Below are 26,921 nucleotides of genomic sequence, written 5' to 3' on the forward strand. Positions count from 1 at the left end.
AGTGTTTCTCTTCTAAAACTTGATGGCTGGTTTCAGAATTTATTTAATAGTCTTGGTTTAAGACAATAATTTTAAATATTTTTTCTAATTTTCATTTCTCATGATGTGTAAATAACTAAGAAATATTAAATATTGTAATGTTCTTTCAATAAGACAATAACAGTTCAAAGGCTAATGTAAAATCAAGCTGCTAAAGTTTACAATTTCTCTGTCCAGCAGTTCATTTATACAACTGCCCTGAGTAGATGCTATTATGCTGCTTAGCAAATGGCCTTTAAGAGTTTAAAAATAGCTCAGTAAAGCTACTCAAAGGTAATACAACACTTCTCAGGCATCTTTAATTGAAGTAAAGAAGAAAATAGGGTTTTCTTGCTAGTTAATTATTCACTTGATTTATACACAACAAAAACACAATTGAAATGTTCAGGAGAACTAATTGTGCTTCTTCCTATGCATGGGACCACCAGCTTATTTTTCAGAAAGGCAAGATTTTAAATTGTAAAACTAGCCCTATTTTGGTGGACTGTTTTAGCTGCCTTTATTAAACTCTCTGTTGTTCCCATGTGAACCAGTGAAAACAGTTATTTGCTAACATATATTGTTGTGAGGTTTCTTTGCGAAACCTCACTGATCCCCTTTAACAAAAAGATTATCTTACATTAAAATTCCTGATATAATCAATTTGCAGTGTTTCTCAAACTGGTACAAATATGTAGAATCTGTGCTTTTGAAAGCTTCTGCTTTGAGTAGCCTTACACTCCATAATTGTGCCCTAGCAATTGTCAAGCTCTATTGCATGCCCCACTCATGACAAAAATATAGTTTTTTTGAGATGATGTAGCTTAAAGAATTTGAATCTAAAGGTTCCTTACCTAGAGCTTCCATTAAATTATATTAATTTAAAATATCTATGGAATGATAATTTTATAAAAATACTAAAATAAAAACAAACCAAAACAAACCAAAAAACCCCAAAGAGATTAATGGGTTGGGTTTAACAAAAATGACTCTTTACAGTAAGTAAAAGAGGTTTATCACAGTTTTGGCAAACTTGCATGAGTTCATACCGAAAAGAAATCTTTCACACGTTCTTGATGACTTTTAAGACTTCCCCACTCTGGGGTTTTGGCTTTCAGTTGTAGGCTCTGAAGCAGTAGACCCCGTAGAGCTTGTGCTTCTTGTCAGGGAAGCCGACGAAGCGCACGGCGGCCTCGCTGGGGCTGCAGCGCTTGCGGGGCCGGGAGATGGGGTAGCGCACGCTGCCATCTGCCAGCCACCCCGCGTCGCACCGGTCGTAGCCCAACAGCTTCCAGGCGGCAAATATCTGCCCCACCTTGGCGATCTGCGCGCCGTCCTTCAGGCACGCCTGCACCGCCTCGTCATACGTCAGCTTGGTGGGGTGGATCAGGTAGTAAAAGCGACCTGGTGGGGGAAATGAAGGGGAAGAGGAGCTGTCAGCTGTGGGGGTGACATATGGATCCTCTGATGTCTGAGGTAATTGTTGAGGAAACTGATCTTGAACAGTTCAAGGTGTATCCTTGAAAGAAGAGCAGTTTGGAGGGCACCCTTAAGCAGAAGGGAGCCATCTGAAGAATGGAACAGACCTTATAACTAATAAAATGTTTCCATCTATGCTTACCAGAACTGAATAACCAATTATGTGATGACATGCTGCACACAAGAAGTAGATAAAAGTGAAGTTGTAACTAATAATAAAGTTCTTAGTTCTTTGTTCTGCTGCTGCTTGAACCTGTATCGACCTCTTCTGTCTGCCATAACTCACACCCCTTTTCCTGACACTCAGCCATGTGAAGGTTGGGCTTGGTGGCCTTGGAGGTCTTTGCCAATCTTAATCATGGAATCACAGAATCAACTGGGTTGAAAAAGACCTCTGAGATCATCAAGTCCAATCTTTGATCCAGCTCTGCTACGGTCACCAGATCATGGCACTGAGTGCCACATTCAGTCTCACCTTAAAAACCTCCAGGGATGGAGAATCCATCATCTTTCCAGGCAGGCCATTCCAATGCCTGATTACTCTCTCCGGAAAGAATTTCTTTCTGATATCCAACCTAAACCTCCCCTGGCAGAGCTTGAGCCGTGCCCTCTTGTTCTACTGCTGATTGCCTGGGAGAAGAGACCAATCCCCACCTGGCTACAACATCCTATCAGGTATTTGTAGAGAGTGATGAGGTCACCTCTGAGTCTTCTCTTCTCCAGAGTAACCAATCCCAGCTCCTGCAGCCTCTCCCCACAGGGATTGTACTCTAATCCCCTCACCAACCTTGTCGCTCTTCTCTGGACCCATTGACAATTTTGATGTTGGGGATTAAGGATGTAGCAAGAACTAACAGTGTGTGCTACAGAGTGGAAAATCATCTGCATTTGAGCCAAGCAATCAGAAGAAATCAGTTAAGCAAAGCAAAGAACCAATGAAGAAGGGAACCAAAGCAGCCAAGCAACACTAAGTTGCTCCATAACCAGGAGTGTTGTCTTAAAGCAGTTCATAAGTCAGTCTCAGGACTTCAGAGTTAAATTACTCTTAGAACTTAAGAGTTAATTTACTCTTAGAACTTAAGCATTAACTTATTCTTAGAACTCAGGAGTCAGTCTAAGAACTTAACAAGTCAGCCTTCAAACATGGACCTCTGGGGGTTCCAGACAGAAAGAGCAACCAGAGACCTTCACTGAAGCCCCTCAGAGACCCTACAAAGATAGAGATCTATCTATATCTATCTATATCTATATCTATATCTATATCTATATCTATATCTATATCTATATCTATATCATCTATATCTATATCTATATCATCTATATCTATATCATCTATATCTATATCATCTATATCTATATCTATATCTATATATATCTATATCATCTATATCTATATCCATATCTGTATCCATATCCATATCTATATCTATCTATATCTATGCTAATAAGTGTTGGGAAATGTCATGGATATGTAATAGGAGTGAAGGGAACAAAAACGAATAATCATGTAATGCAAACATATAAGCTGTAACTGAGATACCTCTGGGTACATTTTGGCAAAATGATTGTCAGTGCATCCAGTGCACTGAAATAAAGAATGCCTGACTTCTAAAAGTCACAAATTGAGTCTTAGAGCTTTCTTTAAAAGTTGATTTTAAGCAACACTTCTGTGAGTATGATGATGTTGATAACATAACAGTGACATTTGAGAAGTGGAGACGTTCCACTGAAGATGTCAAACAAATTTTGGACTGTGTTGTTTGGATGCTGCACTGCTAAAAATGTGGCATTTTGATTGATGAGTTGATAAATGGCAAGACTTAAAAAAGAAATTAAAAAAATCCAGGTACAGAAAACAAAAAAAATAGATGATTTAAATAAAAAAAATAGTTGGCACTATATATTTTTCTGCTGATAATAAAGTGTAGCATCCCCACCTGTACTTATACCCAAAAGTAACTGAACTGTCCCTCTCTGGAAGTGTCCAAGGTCAGGTTGGGTGGGACTCTGAGCAACCTGGTCTAACGGGAGGTGGCCCTGCCCATGATGGGGGATTGGGAAGCAGATGAGCTTTAAGGTCCCTTCCAATCCAAACTATTCTGTGATTCCATGACTTTCATTCTCAGAGGCAGAAAAACAGTAAGAAAAATATCAGGGAACATGGATGATCAGATTCAGTGGAGGGACCCTGCTCTGTATTTAACTTTATAGTGCCAGATGCATGTACCATCATGGTGACAATGACAGTGCAGGGAAGCCTCTGAGGAGCACTGTAGCTTTCAGGCAGAGCAGATCTCCTGGAGCTATATCTCACTACCAGAGAGGTAAACCAAAACTACACAAAACATTGCAGGTCTACGGTATGATCCCAGCAATGGCTTAAAACCCTTCTGAGTTTCCTTCTTGGCAGCCTTCGGTAGCATTTGGGGATGGGTGACTGGAGGTAGCACATGGTGTTTGCTCTGTGGCAAGGGGGTCACCTTGCTCAAAAACAAGATAATTTTTTTTTTCTTTTTGTAAAAAACACAGAGGTATTGAACAGCTTCTCAGAAGGAGTTGTGGTAGAGCAAAATCATGTCTGTTTTAAGATTTCATCAGCAGTTCTGCAGCTCTGTTTCTCTTTAGGCAGGAAAAGATCCATGCTCACTGTAACACAGCACTGAACTGATAGTGCTGCTAAGAAAAATGTGCCTCTGTGTCAAGGTAATGAAAATATATGCCAGCAAATAAAGCTCTAAAAGGAAGTCTCTCCTACTAATCCACAAGCAGCAATAATATTAATATTGATTTCATTTATCAGGGCAATAAACATTCATTGTAAGCATTTAATTCATTATACTTGGGGTTATTTATCATCACTGATTTGACAGCCAAGTGGATAGCAGAGGAATAGTGGTTTTTTTGAAGGTACAATAATTTCCACATAAATTCACAACTTTTCAATCTGTTCCTGCAGAGACAAGTTAGATGAAAAAAAAAGAAGGAGTTTATTCATGTGGGCATCATCTAATTCCAGAGCACACTCTTTACTTCTTAATTAAGAATGTACTCCATAACAATATTCTTTTTCTGCCTGGAAAAATAAAACAGGCAAATGCATAGAACTCTGCTCAGTCTGAGATTACTTTCTGGGTGAAAAAACTGATGAGTAAGCTGAGAGTTTGTGTCAGCTTCAGATTCCTGTAACAAATACACAGCTTTTTTTTTTCCTAAGTGAAGACAAGTCAAGTCAGATGACAACATAAAGATAATTGAATGAACTTTCGCTAAAGGTTGGAAATTTTATACCAAGACAGGAACAGTTTAACAAAAGGTATTTACATTGCAGCTGTTGTGGAGAAGAAGCTTATCAATTATTTTATTGCTGTCAGAGACAACAGCTACAGTATTTCCACAGAGAAGTACTGAGAACAGATAATCTATTCCTTTCTAAAACACTTTTTAAACTCCATCTCAGCAAGTTGAGGGCATTTACAAGGTAAAGAGAATTCTTATTAAGTTGAAACCTGTTACTGATATGCTATTAAGAGGTTTCCCCAAAGCAAACAGGATTTCAGACTTTAGGGGAACAGGGATTTGGACTGATAGTATGTAAACTTCACCTAGCTTATTAGCTCCTCTTCAAACCATATGTCAATGGAATGTAATTTCCTAGGGATTTGCAGTGAGGTCAGGCTTTTGACATATGACATCAATAACCAAAACTCCAGTGATCTGCCCCTTCATTAAATAAGAGAAATTTAACAGCAAACCCCACAGGGGTCCAATGTGTATCCAGAATGTCTGATTACATAAAATTCCTTTCACAAACTCCATTGAGATTTGCAGTTTTCCCCCTGATAATAGGTGAGAAGGGTTCCTAACTGTTCAATCTTAATATTTATTAATTGATGTGGAAGGAGAGGAGGCATTAACTCTCTTTCTCTTATTAAAACCTGGTAGTTGGGTCACTCTTACAGAGGATGAGAGTGCTTGGTTTGACTTCTCACATCCAAGTCATGGGGCAGAGGGTTTATGCAAACTTAATCAACCCCCCTAGAATAGCTATTATAAGCTTTTGCATTTAACAGAACAGCTTCAAGAGGAAAACTCCAGAACTGACCTAAATACCCTACACACTTGTGACTCTGGGACTTTGAGGGATGATCCACCCTTGGAGATTTCTCCAAGTTCAGCTCTAAATTGAGATGACTATTAGTTAGTTTTTCTTATGAAAAAAAGAAAGAGGTTAAGACCTGGTAAGTATTTTGATATCCTGTATTCATGTCAGACAGCTTTCTTTGAATTAAATATGTGGAATAATTTTTCTTTTTAAATGCCCCAATATCAGTGATGTCTCTGGTGACTCAGAAGTAACCACTTCTAGTAAAGGGTATGTAATTTTATTTTGGGTTGGTTTCTCTTATTGGAACAAAGGCTACAGGTTCCCAACAATAAAATACTCTGAAATGATCAAATGAGCGTTATCAAGACAGGACTTTCCACACATTTTCTCCCATTTAAATGGCAGAGGTGTTTAGCTTATCACACGCACTACTGTAATAAACAGGTGGCTCACAGCTGTGCTTTTAACATGATCCCTAAAATTTATTCTTTAATATGCTTAACTTTGTTAACATGAGATTTTTACTGAGTTCTCCCAGAGCTGATGAAGGATCAATTATGAACGATGGCTCTGTGTCTAAAGTACAAAATGCATGTTGATGAGCAGAAAGTGTGATGCAAGCTCTACTTGTACCTTTTATTTTTAACTTGAAAATGCTTTATTATAGAGGAGCTGATGTTTACATTTAGCTCATTTCACACTTTTCAGTGCAAAAGATTCTCATGGCTTTTCCTTCAAAAAACCCTGCTGTTCTCCTTCAGAAACTCTTTGAAACTAAACAAAGAATAAGCACTCAGCTCTTCCATTATGTATTGCTTGTTCTGTGTCTTTTAGGATCTATGAGGAAGACTAACAGAAGGATTTTTCTTCATTTATTCTCCCAAACTGCATGGAAGAGAAGCATCCCAATCCCTTGGGACAAGGCAGGAAAATAAATTGTGGTTATCTGCAGCGCTGGCAAAACTTTGGATCATGGCAGGTTGTCAGGAACCTTCAGCTTTCCTATAGACATGGACTAAAGTGGCTCCCACTGTGAAGGACAAAGTGAAGGAGAAATTGTCTGTGAGAGATCAGAGATGAGCCACAAGATGCCAGGAAATTCCAAAGTGGAATTTCCAAAGTTAAGTTAGATACTTCCCACCTGTGTGTATACATTTTCAATAGCTTTCATCCACACAAAGAATGTAAAAACAGATTGGAAAACATGTTGCCATCTAATTCAGGAAGAAAAGAAAGCATGTTATTTCATAATATTTTGATGGATTTCATAGATAGCATTAGGCTAATGTTACTCTTTGCATTGTTTTATGAAGCACATCACTATATATTCTTACAAACTCGTAAATTCCTGGCACTACTAAATATAGAGGGTATGAAATATTTTCATGTTTGGGGACTCAGAATAGGAACAAATCTTCTGTGAACCAACAGAAAGATTTGAGTATAAATCAGTTATACAGGCAGAAAAAAATGTTCAAGTATTGCATTTCCCTTAGTCTAAGAAAAGACACTGTAAGGGGTAATTTCATAAAGTAACAAGATTATTTTATATTTTATATTTTACTGCAGACAACTTTTGCTCAAACAATTTTCCTGTGCAGGTACCACAAATGCATGTAGAATTTTTCACTAATGGTATAAACATCTCCCAGCTTTTTAAGCAGGAGTTTTTCGTGTATCCAGCTCACCACAGATGGGATCCAACAGCTCCACAGAGTGGAAACACTGAGTCTGGATTTGAATTCACTTCATTGATTACTACAGTTTCAATTTTTATCTTACTGACTATAAGTTTTCTTTTTACCTTTCTTCTTCAGATCAAAATCAAACTTTGTACATATTTTGAACAAAGACTTTTTGGTTTGACTACTGAATTATTTAGAATCAAACCCGTCTCTTTTTTTTTTTTTTTTTTTTAATGATCCCTGAGATTATACTGGTTTTTTGAGTACCTTTTCCTGCAAAAAAAGCCCAGTTAGCAGAAATCTAAATCTCACTCCACCTCCTTTTTTTACAGAAACTCCCACAACTGACACTCTTTTAACCTTGTACTTCCCTGATCCTGGGGCCCTTGGGATTTTCCTTACATAAAGTTGAAGGCTCCTCTGTTTCATACAACTAGGAGACTCCAGCAGTCACTGCCACTGCTGGGAATACAGGGTCTCCCAACCACTTCTCATTTTCTTTGGCTGCTCCTGAGCTGACAAAATCAATATTGGATGTTGCAGAAATAGCTTTTTGCCTGTAGCCACTGCCTTTGGAACTGGCAGTTCCAGCTTGGTGGCAAAATGGGTTATTATAAGCTTTTGCCTTTACCAAGAGGAAGTTAAACAGATGCCACTGAACATGCCTAAGCCATCCATGAGCTGAAAAAAGGAAGGTGGCATTTTTGGGAGAGGAGCTGGGTTAACTGTGGATACTGAGGTGAACTTGGGACATGAATAATGGAGAACAGAGTAGGGACATGCGAGGATAATGTAATCCAGTGAGTTAAGGAAATGAATGCTGAGAGAAGCAGAAATACAGGTTTTCTGCTGATTTCTTAAGAGACTTACATGCCACTGACTTGTGGGGAATACACACACACACACACACACGCACGCACACACACACACACACACTCCATATATATGTGTATATATATATACACACACACACACACACAGATTGAAAGAGATATCTCACCTATTTCTGTGTTGTCTTCTGTTTTGCAGGTCACTTTAACAAACTTATGAATTTTATCTTGTCTTTGATTGTTCCCCTACCTTTGTACCTTATCTTCACCTTCCCTCATTCCTCATTCTCCCTCTTTCTCTCTCTTGTTCTTTGAGTGCACAGACAATATTTATTTGTCAGTACTTATTTTTTATTTTTCCCTAGAAACTGCACTTCTCTCTCCTTAAGAGATATTGCTCAGCTTCTAGTGTGTAAAAGGGTGATTATTAGTGAGCAATATTCCCAAAGGTTTACTCTGCAAGCATTATGAATAGTGAAACCAGCACATTTTAATGCTTTTTCCCTGAATATTTTATTCCTTAATGCTATTTCTATAATACAGGGTTAAACATTTGTGTAAGACATGAGTTCATATATGATTTCACCTTGGATAAATGACACAGGAAAAGATTGGAATGATGTAGCATGATAAAAATGATCTAAACTTTCGTTTCAGACCATTTAATGTTGTTGGCTTGAGGATTTGGTTTCAGGGTGGGTTTTTTTGAGAGGGTGGAGCAGACTTAGCACTAGAGCACATCTTTTGAGAGCAAGGCTTACATTTGGATTTTTCTGTGCTGTAGGACAAAACTGCTTCACTGTGGATAAGCAATCTGCACATAAACAATGAAAAAAAAAGACCATGATCCATGGTCTGGGTGGGCTGTAAGCCAAACATGTGCAAAGTTGTGTAGGAATTATCCACAGCTGAGATGCTGTAGGACTGCAGGCTCCTTTGGCAAGTGTGTGGTTGCAGCATTGCTCTCATTCACAGCAATGCTCTCTAAATCCTTTCCAGCCACTAGATAAAACCTGAAATGATAGCAAGCTGAGAGCAAGACTTTTAATTTAATTCCATACCTAAAGTAATGTCTACTAATAACAAAAAGCTTGCAGTTGTTGAAATAAGGTTTACAGCAGTTCAACCTCAGAGTAAAAGTGAATGGGGTTTTGGCAGTGTGCTAAGATTAGGAATCTAAATTATTAAGGAATAAAGCTAGAAATAGGTTTGCTGATAAGGAAGTATTAGTCATATTAGTCCTGGTACATGAGCAGGAGCTGCCTGACACTGCAGTACAGATGAAGTGATGATCAGAATTTTGTTTGGGGAGAATATTTAAGTGATATGAGTTGAATTGGAATTGAACTCAACAGGAAGCTGAATTAATTAATCACAAGTTTCTTCACCACTTCAACTAAATTAAACTGGGTACATATCAGCACTGAAAGGGTATATATAAATTTTAATGAGGTGAAAGTGGAAATATTAGAAACTCCTGCCAATACAAGTCTTGAGTTGTAAAAACGACCTACATAAGCATGTGGCAAAGACAAGGTTACTTGTGAATTCAACAGCAACATTTTCCAACCCTAACACAAGCTCTGACAAACCAAATACCACTTTCTGCCCACAAGGTTTCTTGCCTAAGCACAGAAAAAGCCATTTGTGAAGTAATGGTGAAGGAGGCTCTTACCATTGAAGTTGGAGGTGAAGCAGAACACGTCGTATCGGCTTTTGTCCTTGTCCCAGAACCCGTAATTCCTGACCCCGGGCACCGTGTTCTTGCCTCCGCAGGGCTCCCGGGGCTTGGTGATGGGGTACTGCACGGAGCCATCACTGAGCCAGCCGGCGTTGCACCAGTCCAGCCCCGACCTCCAGGCGTCATAGAGCTGGTCGAAGGAGGCAATGACCGAGTCCTGCTCCATACATGCCCGCTCAGCCTCATGGAAGTTCAGGTTGTACCGCCCCAGCCGTGGGGAGTACGGGAACACGACACCTGGAGTGGGCAAGGACAGAGTATCACTGGGTACCACAAGAACAGAGGGAAAGGAAACAGGTTCTACAGTCGCCAGAAGGAGGAATAAAAGTGAACTCCACAGTGTGTTGTTGTTTTATTTCGGGGGAAAAAACACTCTGCTAACAGCACATCAACATTGGGTTTGGGAAGGGGATAGGGCTGCTGCCTCACCTAGCTGGCTCAACTCCCACAACCCCATTCCTTTTCCAATGGAAGCTGTGCCAGGTCTAGATGCTGCTCCCATCTCCAGCTTTGCTGTCACCACTGTGATCTCATCCTTGTGTGCTCAGAGTGCTTAAAGAGGAGTAGGGCTGGCTGAAACTTTGCAACTACATTTTTTTTCCATCACAAAATATCCAGTTTATCTGTTCCAAGATAAAATTCTCATTTTACACAGTCAGTTAAACCCAAGCCTCATTCTATATTTTCTTTTCTTTTTTTTTTCTTTTTTTTTTATTTTTGAATGGGATTTGGGGATTTCCTGGCAGCCATTTAAAAAAAAATTAAAAAAAATTGAACAGTTTCTATGAACTACTTCTTTTTACTCACAGACATTAAAATGAAATGGTTTGATCGACATAAAAGAGCGCTCTGTTCTTTGCATGTACCCTTGCCAAGATTTCCTGAGAGGTCCAAGATAGCTGTCTTTTGTTTGTCTGTGGACCTGCCAAATGCTTTCTTCCACCCTTGAGGACAAGCCACAGGCCATCCCAAAGCCCTGTCTGGTGCTTAGTGGTGCTGAGCCATTTCAGACAGGGACTGCAGAGAGACCTTGTCACAACAGAGGACATCCAAGAGGAGATGGGAAACATGGGGAAACCTCAAGAATTGTTCCAGAAGTAACATCTAATCATAGCCCTTATCTGACAGATTTTTTTTCGCAGTATTTTCTGCTTGTTTTATGAAAAAGATCTGAAGTTAAACATTACATCTTGGCGCTTGTAGGATGTTTCAGGAAACACTGAAGAATCACCTCCCCATGTGGCTTTGATAAAAGAGAAAAGAGAGACTTGAAACAAAGGTTTTGGATCAGACCACCCCAATGTTTGGCAGGTTTTAGAAACTTAACCCATATCTAAATTTTACAGTTGGCTTGATCCCAGTCTCACAATACACTGAAATAAGGCAGTGTCAGAGGAGATCCAGCTCAGAATGCTTATCCTCAAACATCTCTGCAGAACTAAGTGCTGTAGGATGCAGGGGGACTGAAGACAAGATCACAGATGAGATGTGCCAAAAACTTTGCGCTGGTATAAATATCCACCTTTATCTTTCTCTCTGCAGATGAATCCCCCTGCCTGTGGCAATTTCCTTGTCCTTGGGGCAGTGCAGAGTAGGATAGAGAAACTCCTGTGGTCATACAGGGCTGTCACCTTGCAATGAAGCCACTTTGCTTTTCAAACCCATTTCTATGTCTATTCCACCAGTATCTTTCCCTTCTTTCCCTTCTCTCCCTCACCTCTCTATCATCCAAGACGTATTATTTTTGCTAAAAGCCTTTTTTATTACTCAAATTCAGTGACTTGGTCCAAGAAAATAAAGCATACAAATGTAAACTTGGCAGGGTAATAATAAACAATATTTTGCTCTCCTTCAGCAATTAGCTAGAGAGTCTGCTTCAGCTCTTTCCTTTTGTAAATCCTTTGTTAAAGGGCGTTTCGGTTACAGACTGTTCTGAGCTGTAAAGCATTGGTGTAACATAACAAAACATGTGTGTTCACTGCAACTTCATAAACAAGAAACTGAAGATGTTTCATATTTTTCTGGAGCTCTGTTTTTCATTCATCTCTATTAAAAGTTTATTCATTCTTCCTCAGTGCTAGTGGATAGAAATATCACTGGCTACAATAAAAATTTAACAAATATCACAGGAGTCCAAGCTTTATTACTTTATTAGAAATGTAATATTATTATTTTTCCAGAACTACATTTCCCCAGACAACCAATTCCTTGCCCAGTACATGTGTCTGATTTGCATATACATGTGAAAAAAACCCCTAAAATCAACAGAGGTGGGTAATTTTTAATCAAGATATAAGCCTGCATATTTTTAAAACTTGAGCAAGAATTAATTGAAAAATATTTAAACAGATTTGATTTCTTAAGTTTCCCAAATCTATTTTTAAAATGGGGTTAAGTATGTATGTAAATGTGTTACAAATCTGAGTTTGACAGTTTGGGACATAAAGTTTTCATAACATAAATATGCACTAAACTGTAATATTAGCTTTGGGTTATATTTGAGTAGACTGCATAGAAGCCCATTTTTTGTTTGAGTTCATCTGCAGTACAAGCCTGCAACTGATTAGTATTAATTCCACTCTGCAGCTGGGGGTGGCCATTGGTGATTCTGTAGAGGGAAATTGACTGGATCTGTATTTTGTGCAGCTTTGTATGATCTTGCATTTTCGTTATTTTTTCCCCCATCATTTCCCTGTCAAACCTAGCTGAAATTCACAGATCTTAGTGTTCATCTTCCCTTTTTTACACTTGAGCAGTGCTGAACGTTTGTTAACTACAGAGTGTCTTGTTCAGTCTTGGAAGGGATAATCCATCCCATCTGTTCTTGAATGGACAAAAACTGTCCTGAGGCTTGTTGCTGTTCCCAAAAGTACAGACTGAATTAAACTCCTGACTCCAGCCCTGTGTTCTGCCACTAGACAAAACACTCGCACCCAAATGTTAACAAATTCAGCTTAAAAAATGGGGGAAAGTTAAAACTTACAGACCCAGAAGGTTAAAATCTGGTTAGTTTGTGGGAAGAGGGAGCTGAGGAACCTTAACCTGACCTTTGAGATTCCCCTCCTTGCCCTGAGAAAGCCGCTGAGCGATGTGTGGAGCCTGAGTGAGGATATTAATTTGCAATATGGGCTCCACAGTGTGGCTCCTCTCCCAAAACTATGGTCCTACCCCTAGGGAAAGACCTCCTTGCCTTCAAAAGAAGACAGGAAGAACCAGAGACACATCAACTTAGTGGAGAATAAATCTGTTAGTGAAAGAGGAGGAATGGGTGAGGCCTGCTGGATGCACCTGTGACAAAGCAACTGCAGTCCAGGAAATGAATCCTGTAGTGGAAATTAACCTTAGAAAGCTCAATTTCTGTAACAATTTATGGGTGTCTATTAAGCCAGCACCACACACAATCAGCAGTTTTAAGAGTATTGACATGTAGAACAAAATAACACAAATTTCTAGTGGCCCATATGGGGAAAAAAAAAAAAAGAGGTATTTTCACAGCCAGGGTAAAGAAATGACCTTCCTTGAGTTCTTGTCCAAACAGAAAAGTAAGTTTTCTTGTAGCCAGTGTAAACAAGGGGTAACAGTAGGGTTTGCTATATACTATACTTGAGGGCACAGTTTTATGCTGGAAGGTTCATACACTTGATGGCAAAATGTTTCCATGCTGGGTTTCTAAAATTCTGTAAAAACTGGTAAGTCCCCCATTTTCACAGAGCCTCTGTCTCTACTTCCCTGACTGTCAGGACTGTCAGATGTCTGATCACTCAGTCACAGGGTGGGCTGCCAGCTGTCAGCAGGTATCCATCTCCCTAAAAATGAAACTGAAGCTTGAAAGAGTGTCCCTCCATCCCACAGCATCCCATAGCCACGTTGTCAGTGGGGTTGTTTATTTCTGACAAGTAAAAGCATACAAACTAAACTCATCTGGCCTAGTGTGGATTATTCCCTTATGCTTTGGCAACCTTTATCAATATTTGGAGACTGTTGTCTTCCCTTGCTCTTTTTGGGATAATTAGCCCTAATTTTTTCAGCATTTTCCTTTTGGGTCATCATTTCCTGATAATTTTTTGAACTTTTTATTTCACCTGCATCTTTCAAAGACCATTTCTCACAGCATGTGCAAATACAGCTGTGTCTGCAAGGATTTGTCACCCTGTGACAGAAGGAATTTGGTCTGTCATGACACTCTTGACAACTCCCTGTTGGCTTTTATAGGACTTTTTGTTCTGTTCTAGGGATGCACAAAGAGTATGTTCCATAAAATCAGCTTTTCAGCAGAGAGTGGAACAGAGGATGTTTGACATAGCTTTTTTCTCTATAAATGTAGCAGAAATACACAAAAGAAACAAATATGACATACAGTGTTGGGCTAAATCTGACTTCTCCTGCCACTGAGAGCATGTATGGGGTTTCATGTTGGTTTCAGCTACGAATTCCCCATTGCTTGCATCCAGATGAAGACCAAATGACTATATTAAAACAAATGACTGTTTTGACAATTTTTAAACATTTGTTTATATGAAGCTTATGGATCTGTTTGAGCTATTTGAACTACAAAGTCTGGTTTTGAAAGGGGTGTCTGTTTTCTTTTTTCTGTCATGAACCTAAAGGCTAACATACCTCTAAGAAAGATCATAAATGCTGATGGGTTTTTTGGTTCATGGGGAGCCACACAAAGAGCTTCTTTCTAGAAGCTGGTTTCTACAGAGGTTTTTAATAACTTTACCTAGATCTTCATATTTCTCTTAGTGTTGGATGTAAAAATAATTATAGCCTATATTACAAACAGTATGTTCAGTTATCACCTCTCTCTGAAGACAGAAATTATTAAAAAAATCTAATAGAGAAAAATTATGCCTTTGGCAGTTTAGCATTGTTCCACTTTCTTTGTAACCTGTCCCACAGATCTCATGAAGGAATAATACACTAAACTTGTGCCTAAGCAATACATCTGAAAGACAGGGGTGGAGCCTGGGAAGGCAAACACACAAACCTGATATAGTTAAGATTCATTTCAGTGCCAAGTAATCACAGGAAAGTGAACTAGCAAAGTATTACCATAAAGGAAATTTAGTGTAGAACAGTAAAACACCACCATGAAGACAATTTACTTTAAGCTGAGAATTCTTTCTTTGCTTAGGACTCACACAGCAATACCTGCCTGCCTTCTGAGACCTTTTAATTTGTGAAGATTTGTACTTTCAGAAGACTTAACAAAGAGTGTAAAAGTCATGATCTACTTTTTATGCACATAAGGGGTGTAAGATCAGTTCAGAGAGAAAATGGATTTGGTGATGAAGTCAACAGGAAGAACGTCCTGCTTTCTGCAGTGCTTATTGCAGCTGCCAGGCCCAGCCTTTGGCCAGTACCTCCCTTAGACCAGTCCTTGCACTTCAGACTACAAACAGAATGATGATCATGACCTGACTGAACTGTCCTTAAAGCTGGTTGTTGTGTGGAACTGCAATGAACTCTGATTCTGAGCTTTAGCTGGTAGTCAGCACAGTATGGGGGGAAAATGATGTGGATCTACATTAAAAAACAATGATGAAAACATATTACAAAAATGTAAAGTGAGTAACAAACACAGACTGAATCTAATTACAGCATTTTTTCAAAGCTAAAAGTACCCAGCTATTATGAATGATTAATTTAATGACAATCCCAGGTGGCATTCTAGTCTGGTCAGAATAAAGCACTCCCACAGAGGGAGAAGGATAAAGGTCCATTGAGGTAGAGGTCAACAACTTTCATATTGATACATGAACATGCTTCCACCAAGCCAAGGCTGTGCTGTTTGTACAGGGAGCTCACATGGGAGCCATCAGCTGCTCTGCACTGCTAGTGGGCATTCCTGGGTGTAAATGTCTTTGTCTTGCTGCCAATAAACATCCTTAAAGCCACCATCTCAAGACATCAGGCTATTGATGCAAATCCTTCCCACTGTGAGATTAACCTGATTATTTATAGCAGATGTAGTCTGTTGGAATGGGCTGATATATTTTAATTTTTGTCCAAATATTGGGGGTTTTTTTCCTCCCCTTTGATCTGCTCTGCTTTGCTCAAATATATTAAATGGTAATTAATGTCAGTGCTACGTAAAGCTGCAGATGAGTTGGAAAAATAAACACAGTGTCCTGCAAACAGAGGAATATATTCTATCAGCAATAGATATCCACTGCAATATCAGTGCATTACACCTCATTTTATTAAGAAACTTCCATTTACCATAGACCCGGACTGACACTCTCCATAGTCTTATCTCACTTGAAAGGTTCAATTTTACCATGAGGTTTTGCAAAGGAAATGTTCCTGCCAGTTGAAGTAACATCATTCCACAGTGTCAGAAATGAACAGTCTTTCAGCTGTCCCATGTGGGACAAAAAGACATTGTTCCTCATGTTAGACATTAGTTAAAATACATGAAGTTTCCTTTGAGCACAGATTGGAACATACTTGGCTGAAGAAATATAATTCCTCCTATCCTTCTGAATGTCTTATTCTGGAGGAGGGATCCTGACCTTGTAGCCAATGAGCTGGCGCTGTATTACGAAAGAGCAACAGTAAAAAAGATAGGAAATCTCCCTTTTTTCCGTTGCCTTACTCTATGCAGTAAAGAAAAGATTTCTCATTGCTTTCTTACCCTAGGATAAATCAAATAATTCCTTTCAGATATAGATTTCTTCGTGTGCACAAGCATTTGTACCAAGCCCCAGGCAAAACATCCTGTTCTGTCTCTACAGCCATCAGCAACTCTCTTTTCCCAGGCACTCCTGACACAGCAAGGAGTATTTATACCAGAACCTCCTTGATTTTAACAGCAGAAAATTAATGAACTTTGGGTTGAGGAAAAGCAAAAGCCTGAGCAGGTGACCAGAGCCTTGATTTCACTTAGGTAAAGCTGAGTGTGACATGCTCTCCATTCAGTGGCTTGTCAAGGTTAGACACATGAGAGCTTTTTGGATAGCAAATAAAGTAAAATATTTCCTTCTACTCCTCATTTCTGTCTTTACTCAAAATTATTTCAGAGAACTTAAACTAAACATGTTTATGTCCAGCTTCTTTAACTCCTAAGTTTAAAAATAGCAATATGCACTGTATTGCATGGGGTGGAACAACATAGATCGACTGTCCTGCTCGCATGGAAACTGTGCAAGGTCTTTCTGCCCTCCAGACAGGAATGGAAGAATAGATGTAAAGAACTAAGCTAGGCATCTATTTGGTTCCAATAACCCCCAAAGAAAGGCTTATTGTGCAGAACAACTCTATAATCATTATAATGTACAGAAACTCTCAATGAAACAGTCATATGATTCTCAGCTTTTCCCCTCCCTTTCCCCCTCCCTTTCCTATTCCCCCTCCCCTTTCCCCTCCCTTTCCCATTCCCCCTCCCTTTCCCATTCCCCCTCCCTTTCCCCCTCCCTTTCCCATTCCCCCTCCCTTTCCTATTCCCCCTCCCTTTCCCCCTCCCTTTCCATTCCCCCTCCCTTTCCCATTCCCCCTCCCTTTCCCCTCCCTTTCCCATTCCCCCTCCCTTCCATTCCCCTCCCTTCCCCCTCCCTTTCCCATTCCCCTTCCCTTCCCTTCCCTCCTTCCTTCCCTTCCTTCCCTTCCCTTCCCTTCCCTTCCCTTCCCTTCCCTTCCCTTCCCTTCCTCTCCCTTCCCTTCCCATCCCTTCCCTCCCTTCCCTTCCTTCCCTTCTTCCCTTCCCTTCCCTTCCCTTCCCTTCCCTTCCCTTCCCTTCCCTTCCCTTCCCTTCCCTTCCCTTCCCTTCCCCTTCCCTTCCCTTCCCTTCCCTTCCCTTCCCTTCCCTTCCCTTCCCCTTCCCTCCCCTTCCCTTCCCTTCCCCTCCCCTCCCTTCCCTTCCCTTCCCTTCCCTTCCCTTCCCTTCCCTTCCCTTCCCTTCCCTTCCCTTCCCTTCCCTTCCCTTCCCTTCCCTTCCCTTCCCTTCCCTTCCCTTCCCTTCCCTTCCCTTCCCTTCCCTTCCCTTCCCTTCCCTTCCCTTCCCTTCCCTTCCCTTCCCTTCCCTTCCCTTCCCTTCCCTTCCCTTCCCTTCCCTTCCCTTCCCTTCCCTTCCCTTCCCTTCCCTTCCCTTCCCTTCCCTTCCCTTCCCTTCCCTTCCCTTCCCTTCCCTTCCCTTCCCTTCCCTTCCCTTCCCTTCCCTTCCCTTCCCTTCCCTTCCCTTCCCTTCCCTTCCCCTTCCCTTCCCCTTCCCTTCCCCTTCCCTTCCCCTTCCCTAACCTTACCTTCCCCTTCCCTTCCCCTTCCCTTCCCCTTCCCTTCCCCTTCCCTAACCTTCCCTTCCCAAACCTTCCCTAACCTTCCCTAACCTTCCCTAACCTTCCCCTCCCTAACCTTCCCTAACCTTCCCTAACCTTCCCTAACCTTCCCCTCCCTAACCTTCCCTAACCTTCCCTTCCCAAACCTTCCCTTCCCAAACCTTCCCAAACCTCCCCTTCCCTTCCCAAACCTTCCCTTTCCCAAACCTTCCCAAACCTTCCCTCTCTAAACCTGTTTCACGGATTTTTCAAATGCCTTGTTCTCTACTCTTTTCAAGAATATTGCTGAGGGAAATGACTAGAGACTACATGTATTACATCTATTTATGTACATCTATCTATGTACTACATCTATTTTATGTCATTATATGGATGGAAAAAAACCCCAAACCATTGTCTCCGGATAACGACTTTTTCATCTTTCTAAGAAAGGTTTGTATTGGCTTGATAATCTAAAATGTCCTGAAGTTTAGTAAAATTACTATTGGCAGAAAATTTAGTAAAATTTTACCACGGTTAAAAGGACTCAGTAACTTCTGCAAAATGAGAGGCACAGAAAAGAAACCACATGGAGTTCTTGTTTGCTCATCTTTTTTTAGCTCCTCTCACACCAGGTCTTACTGGAAGCTGAATATGCCATATGCTTGCATAAGTTATAGTAGTCCTAATGTTCTTCTAATTTATGATTGTTGTCACAGGCTGTCAGGCCAAGATTCCCCAGAGCACAATGAATTCTGCTTCTCTGTTATCACTGATAATACAATAACAGCAGTACTAGGAGAAAAAGGAGAAATAAAAAAGCAAGTTTCCTCAACACCACATAAATCTGACTTAAAGTACAGCTCAGGTGCTACTTACCTTCCAAGTTGAGAGTCACCACCGCTGTGTCATCCTCTAGCCCTATCCTCTAGCCCTTCAATCACCTCACACTTGTACCTCCCGTAGTCCTCCAGCATGATGTTTGTGATGACGAGGGATGCGTCGTTCTCACTGCTCTCCCTCAGGAACACCCTGCCCTGGTAGTTCCCGTAGCTCTTCCTGTGGTGTCCCATCGCCACATAAACATCCACCTCCTTGAGGTAATCGTAGGTGAGTTTGGTCCACTTGACCCGGATTTTGTGGGTTCCTGAGCCAGCTGTTGACGTATGTTCATGGTAAAATTTACATGGCAGTGTGATGTTGCCACCCCGGTGAGAGAAAATTTTAGCTTGGTCTGCTACCACGAGGAGACGGGGTCCATTTTCTGCTGGGATTCAGGGAGAAAAGCAAAACAAAACAAAAGAAAAAAGCCCCAAGAATTAGTTTTCCTTTTACAAAATGTCTGTGATCAATGCCATAACAACCATCAGCTACACTGTACATTAGGATAATTACTCTGCTACCTTTTTTTTTATTTATGCAGCAGAAGGGTGGATAAACATGGTATAAACAATTATTTCCTTAGCTGAAAGTATGTATGTGCCTTCCCATACCAGCAAAGGCCATCCCATATACTCCAAGTCATGCAGATGGAGTTGTGTAAACATATTTACAGACTACATAGCTGATGGAGAAATATCATCCATAAAATGCCTCACACAAATATCCCATATCTTATGGGTTGTTCAAGGGCTGCATATCAACACTGTATATATTTTTAAAATTATTTTTCAGTTTTTCTGTATGGACTCAGCTTATTCAGGCAGCAGCATACAAAGCTCCTCACAGTCTGGAATGCAGTGATTCCCACTCACAAAGCAGAAAAACCATTACTGTATCAGACAACACTATTTATATTGACATGAAAAGTGACAGCATAATTCTAAAATAGACATTTCAGACAATTTCTATTTGTATTTTACTCTTATCTTTTGTGTGTGAGTTTCCCTTCTGACCAGAGTAAGGAAGTCCAATTTGTCTTCAAATGTAAAATCTGATCCTCTTCTGCCCACTTTCTTCATCATCTCAAGCTTGTTTTTCCTCAGCTGTTTTTCTGATCTCCATACTCATCACTATTTTATCCCTGATATTTTGACCTCACTTTTCAACATAAACCTGTATTTACTGTCTGGCTCTTCTCCTCCTCAGCCCAGACCGCCTGCTTTCCTTCTCTCTAGTAGGTCACTGCAGCAGATGTTGCTCTGTGAAATCACTATGCTTATAACAGTCAGCTGGAGCAGGTGCTCACTTCCAGCCCTGAGTCTCTGGGGTTTTTACAGGCTGTGCTGCCTTGGGAAAACCCTGGCAAAGGCATATTTCATGTGGCAGTCGGCAGATGCAACTAAAAGTGGGAATATTCCCTCCTTTCAGTATCTCTTGCCTCTGAACTCATGCAAAATTTGCAATATTGATTTAGCAAGCTCAGTGGTTCTGTTGGTGTTGCTGTCCTTGGCCACTGAGACACTGATTGAAACAAGCACTGAACCACCAGGTCACTGGGGAAACATCACTCTACATGACAGGTTGTGAAGAAAAAGACTTTACTATTTCCTGTATGTGTTCATCAAGTCAATGCAGTTGCTTGGAAATGTGATTCCCTACTCTGAGGTTCAGTCTGGCTCCCTCTAAATTCACCAAAAGCTATGGATAAGTTCCCAAATGCAGATGCTGCTGAGAGGATGACCCTGTGAAGGTGAACAGCAATTTTCTGCTGGCATCCCTTGGGATGAATATGGATTGTCCACAAAAAAGTGCACAGAAATTCATGAAAAATTGTCAGCTGTGGGTGACTGAAGGAGGGAAGGACTGGGATGGAGATAGGCTGACAGCAAGCTCACTGTGGAGCATCCCACCCTGCCAGCTGTCTGTCCACAGCACTACAGGAATCTGTGAAATGTCCACAGCTGCAGGGAGATGCTCATAATTATCTCCAGACAGTCCCAGGCTTCTGAGTCTTGTTGACAGGTCTGCAGCTAAATGAAATATTTTCCTAAACTGTGGCCTCAGCTGTCTCTGCCCACACTGACAGCACTGAGCAGCAGAGGAGACCCCAGGGTGATGCAGCATTTTGTGATTATGAAAACATGTTCAGGGGTGGTAATTGCAAAGACAAGCTTGATGAGTGCAAATGTGCACCTGCTTAAGGAAAAACAGGTATCCCAAATGTACAGCTGTTTGTCAGGAGGTGCTGTGTCAGGAGCATTGCTAATGCCTGTGCAGGACAAGGCTTCAGCTTCCTCAAGAATGAAAAAGCTTGGGCACTGCAGGGAGTTTTACCAGGATGGGAGACCTTCCTGCCTAGTGAAAAATCCCTGCTGCAGAGCAGATCCCCTGCAGCCACATGTAACTGGTGTTCTTTCTCACTGCCCTTCTTCCCAAAGGCTCAGGACTGCTCCAATAATCCATCTTCCCCTTTCAGAGGAGAGCATCCAAGGAGAGAGGTGACCTGAGGCAAGGCACCATGGAAAGTGTTACTAACAGTTTCCACAGGGGGAGGAGGAGAAGGAGGAAAGTGAAGACAGCCAACATAGTTTGTTTGTGAATGTTCCTGTTTCCTTCAGAGACAAAGATGTTCCACAAACTTCTGTCCACCTTGGGAGGAGAAATGTTATGCTTTGGGGCAGCTATTACTGAGAAATCTGAATAAGAGCTCAACTATGTTGGGTCTTTAATACTGAAATAGTCAAGTTAATAAATATTAGCAGAAAGGACTGGGGCAGGAGGGAGAGTCTGACTCAGGCTGCTCATGTTCTCTCTTTCTAACAACAGGTCTCCTGTGCCAGTAAGGCCTGGAGACGTGCCCAGAGCACTGTCACCTCTGACTCCAGTGTCAGCATCCTGATGGGGTGATGTTTCTCCCTCCTGGCTGCTTCCCACCTCCTATGGCCCTTTGTAGCAGCCATTGCCTGATGGCAACCTGGGAAAAGAAAGGAAAATATGACTTTTCTCATCCCAGATCGTCTTCTGCACCCCTGGAAGTTCCGAGGTAGATGAGATGTTTAAAATACAACCACACCTTCCAGTGTTCTAAAGGCCAGTTCTTTTTGCAGAGAATGAGATAGTGTGTCCTTCTGGCAGGAAATTACATTGCTGCTGCTCCCAGATCTAGGAGATCAGGAAGGATCTCTGGCTTTCGAGGAAAAGAAGATGTCAGACTGGGGAATGATGCATAGTATCTGTTTGGGTAGGAGATATGCAGGCAGCAGGAATTCAGGATTAAAAATGAGGTGATGGGTCTGGCAAGAGGACAAGAGGGCTTTATTTTTGGGAGCACAACAAAATAAATGATCTTAATCTTCCTGGAATCGATGAACTAAAAATAAAAAACAAAACACCAAACCACAACAAACCAAAGACAGAGAGAACCAGAATTTCTTCATTTACAATTTGTTCAGCGCTCTGAATGCAGCATTCTGGCTTCCTGCTGTGAAAGTCAACTCAAAGGAGTAATGACTCCTGCTTCCTGGGCACCTTCATACAATGGGAAATGATCTGTTGTAAGGCAGTGATCTGGTCATGGAAGATGGGGAAAACACTGTTCTGAAGGGTTGTCAGAGTAGCTCCCTGGCTGCTTTCCTCATGAGGTTTCTGACAAGTCTCCTCCTCCTGAATAAAATTATCTTTGCCTCTAAATGTCAGGAATATCTAAAAAAATGACTGCAAGAAGGAAAAAAGGATGGGACATGCATGTCACTTAAGGAAGAAAGCAAGTTTTTTCCCCAGGAGTACCACCAGAGGATTTGTAAGGTGAATGGCCAAACAATAAACTCTTAAAACCCCAAATTAGAGGAGTTTTAATCCTCTTTAAGGAGCTGTCTGCAAGAGTACAGATCACATACATGGCCACTCCAGAGTCTCAGATGGCAGACAAATGTTCGGTCTTTCTCTTGGGAATAGAGGTGGCAACAGCCTGGTGCTTGGTTCTGATTTCAGCTTCAAGGGCAGAAATGAGATAAGAAAGGTTTCCCAGGTGGGGCTTCCACCCCTTCCAGGCATATTTTGCATTGTAAGACAGGCCACAGCTAAGCTGTTAGTATAGAACTAGGCACCACTGGTGAATAATTTGCTGTATTTTTTCCACTTCAGCTTCCCTACTATGGATTCTGACAGGCTGTGGCCTTTAGTTAATCCTCTTGGTGCAATTAGGTGGATGACAAAGGCAGCAGGATGCAGGCACAGCCACGCCAGCCAACACAAGGCTTGTCCAAGCTGCAGAAGACATCCAGCTGTGCAGGACAACACACAACTCTGGGAGCTGCCTTCCCAAGATTCAGGGAAAGACTTTGTGCCATAGAAGAAAACTCACTTAACACTTGCTATTGGGTTATCTCAGAGGTGCCAAATCAAGCAGGTATAATATCCAGGTGAAAGGGTGTCTTGCTCCCTTAAGCAGTAAGGCACAGGCAGCAGCACACGGTCCACCTCTTCTATCCTCCCCCTCACTCTCTCCTTGGTCTGAATGCTGTGCAATAGCACTGCTGTTCTGGTTGTCACTCCTCTGTACACCTCTACCCCTGATGTTCATGTGATGGACAGTAAGTGGACTTGTTCTCATGCTGCTGGAGCTCTAACGTCAGTCTCACCTGCGGGCTTGTTGGTTTAGTTCCAGATTTGAGTGCTGGACACATTTTAAGATTTTTTTGTCTTTTCAGTAGTGTTTTTTTGGGTTATGGATTTTTTTGTTGTTGTTGTTGTTTGAGTTGGGTATGGTTTTGATTGTTTGGACTTTTTTTTTTCCCATGGGGTTTTCTTCTTCTTCTTCTTTTTTTTTTGTTTTCCTCTCTTAACTGGCTTCTGCACTCAAAAAGGATGGATGGCAAGCCAGGTTTGGAAGGCCAAGAACACAGTGTGGGGCAGAGAGAATGAGTCACACCACAACCCTTGGCAAACAGCTTTATCCACTTTATCCATTAGTAATGTCCTAAAGCTTATGCTGACATGACTATGAAACTTGATTATTCCCACATTTTAATGGACCAACCTACAAAGCGATAGTGGAGAAAAGGACTTGTATTTTCACAGGAAAAAAGTCATAAGTTATGGATCACATCATAGATGCATTTGGCCTGATAAAGTCATGTATTTCCTAACGGTTCAACACTGTTGGCAAGCCCTTAGGTAGATAATACTTTTGCTATTCTATTTTAAATAAAGGCAGAGTTGATTCTTCTTTTGCTGTAGTGTTACCAGGGAGTTGAGCATAACTCTCATGCTAAAATATTCTCACTCTTCCCATAGCAGTGGCATTTTGTTATCCTAACATGCTTACATAAAAGCCATAGTTTATGTGAAAACAATAATTCCCACTTTCTATAACATCTACATAAGTGCATTATTGATATGTTTATGTCAATATATACTCAGAGAATCCTAAGGGAAAAACATGAGGAAGAATTAAATACACACTTTTTTTCCACATACTTGTCCTAGCACATTTTTTCTGTCTGCTTTTTCACTACCTTTTTACTTCTGCTTTTGGAAGAAAAAAGATCTAAAACTTTTGTGTACTACCTGTCAAACTAGTGAAAGTGGTTCTGATTTGTCTCAAGCATTACTGTCATTTTGGTTGTGTCATGAGAAAGAAAATACCAGGATCCAAATACCATGTTCTTACGTCTAAACTGACAGGATCGAATACTCCCTACACATTCCTTTTAAGTTTCAATGTATAATTGGTAGGAGAGACAATAGACAAATCTTAGTTAAAATCATCAGTTTCCAAGTAATAGTACAGCTAAAAATGTCTGTTTTATAGATGGCACAGAAGAAATCTTTCTTTATAACAAAGACATTACAAGATTGAGATAAAACATTTTTTATCTGATTCCATCTATTCAACTTGAGTAACATGTTGGAGGGAATTGTTACAGAGGCCCTATTACCTCAAGTTTATGTCTCTAGGAGACCTAAGAGCACATAAAACTATCAGGGAAATAACAAACTTCAGCTCCTCTAAATTATTGCCTCAAATAAATTTAAGTATGTTTTGCTTTGGTATAGATATATTTCATGAAGATCAGGCCACATAGAACAGAACAGAACAGAAATCGTGGCTATGTCTCTGCACTCCTTCTTCACAGAAGTAAATCTTCATGGGTGGCATTAAGACTGACAAACCCAAAATATTACATATAAATGGTGAGGAGTTTTCCAGTTTTAAATGGCATTTAAATTTGTATATATGCATATATTTAATTTATATATATGAAATTATACTGATGAAATAAGTAAAGGCAAATCAATAATTTAAATTTATGTTTCATGTGAACAGACTTGCTTCTGTAATAATTTTTTACAACCCAAAATATCCTGGTGCTAATGACTTAAGTTCTGATCCAGAACCTTGAAATCCTGAAGGCCTTTAATAAAAACACCATGACAACAGGGGGTAAATTTTCTCTTTGCTGACATTTCCATCACCTGCTGTTGCAACAAACCATGATCTGTAGAGGAAAGCAAATTGTGTAGATGTCAAAGAAGCAGCTTGATTGCAAGAAGAGACAGCGAAATGGATCATGGCATTATCTAAAGTGTCCTGAATGGCAACAAAACTATGAAAGAATTTTAAATGGAAAAGGTAAAGAAAATGGAAAAAAATAACAGTTAACATCACTGAAAAATAAAAAATGCAGAATGCTGGGCCAAAGGAAGGAAGTCTAAAGCAAATTGGAAAAGCATGAAAATTGGGAAGATAAGAATTATTGTGAGAGTTCAGATCAGTAGTGAATTTAATCTCTTATCATGATTTTTTGGCTAGTTCAGAAAATTTATGCAGCTTCTTGCTCTCTTTTGGTGCTGGTTTGTTTTGAAGAACAAGAAGAGGACTGTAAACAAAAGTCATTATCATGCAGAACAAGTTGATCAAATATTTTCTTTCCTTTTTTTATTAATTAATTGATTCACTTCCACCTACCCACCCACCCTCCTGCCATGTGTGTGCTTTGGGTTTGTTGGTTTGTTGGTTTGTTTCAATAGGGCAGTTTTGGAAGGTTTTCAGCCCATTCCATGCTCGTATATTTTGTGGTGCATACAGACAAATCTGTACAGAGATCTCAAAAGGCAAAGGGGTGTATTCTTAAATTTCAAAGATAAAAAGTGCTGCATATTACAAATGTCTCATGCTCAGAGAAAAGCTAAAATTTTACATATTGATCCCTCACAAACCAATCTTTGTGTTCTCATCTCAGTCCTTTCTTGTATTTCTAAACCTGAGCAAACTGGAGTCATATGTTAATGGCTCTGGCTTCCCTCAGGTAATTAACTTGGCAATTACTGCAATGCTTTAGTCAACTCTGCTTATTTTGCCGGGCAGCTGCACGCAGGAGAATGCTCTTATCTCTGAAAGTTGCTCTGCCTCTTTGGATAATTGGTCAGCAAGTAGCACAGTGAATAGTTTAGGGAGATACAAAAACTGAGCAGTGAAAAGAGTCATCCCCTCTTATGGGTCACAGAGTCCTCCGAAAATCTTGCCTTCAGAGGAAAATAGGAGTCTCTAATTACATTGATATACTTCGAGAAGTGTTTTCTAGCTGTGGGCATTGATGTGGCATTCACCAAATTATTTCATTTATAGTTGTGATTTTTTCTAAAGAGTGAAACGGGTATCCTCTAAGGCACTTTTGTATGCAAACTACCAGAAGAAGGGGGTATGATCAAGCAACCTGGGACAGCAGACCAGCCTGACCTAAACCATGAAATCCACCACTGGCTTCAGCAAAGAAAATAAAGTCACAGGAGAGATAAAATGCAGTTTTAGATAGTTTATAAATTTTTGTTCATCGATATTAGAATAAAATCAAAGAAGAAAAAGGTATAAACAAGGCAACAGGGCCAGAGGGAATGAGCTGAAAGGAATATTTTGAAAAGTTG

At 40.5% G+C, this 26,921-nt stretch overlaps 1 protein-coding gene across 1 annotated transcript in view; it reads right to left on the reverse strand.

The window, feature by feature from the left end:
• Positions 1-992: 992 nt before the first annotated feature.
• Positions 993-26,921, reverse strand: part of HAPLN1 (hyaluronan and proteoglycan link protein 1) — a 57,460-nt gene continuing 31,531 nt past the window's right edge. The window contains 4 exon segments of the mRNA XM_071580778.1: positions 993-1,422; positions 9,793-10,095; positions 18,993-19,035; positions 19,037-19,380. Of these exon segments, the coding sequence (XP_071436879.1) occupies positions 1,133-1,422; positions 9,793-10,095; positions 18,993-19,035; positions 19,037-19,380 (980 nt within the window). The 3' untranslated portion in view covers positions 993-1,132.

This window comes from Pithys albifrons, chromosome Z, assembly GCF_047495875.1.
Source record: "Pithys albifrons albifrons isolate INPA30051 chromosome Z, PitAlb_v1, whole genome shotgun sequence".
NCBI classification, from domain to species: domain Eukaryota; kingdom Metazoa; phylum Chordata; class Aves; order Passeriformes; family Thamnophilidae; genus Pithys; species Pithys albifrons.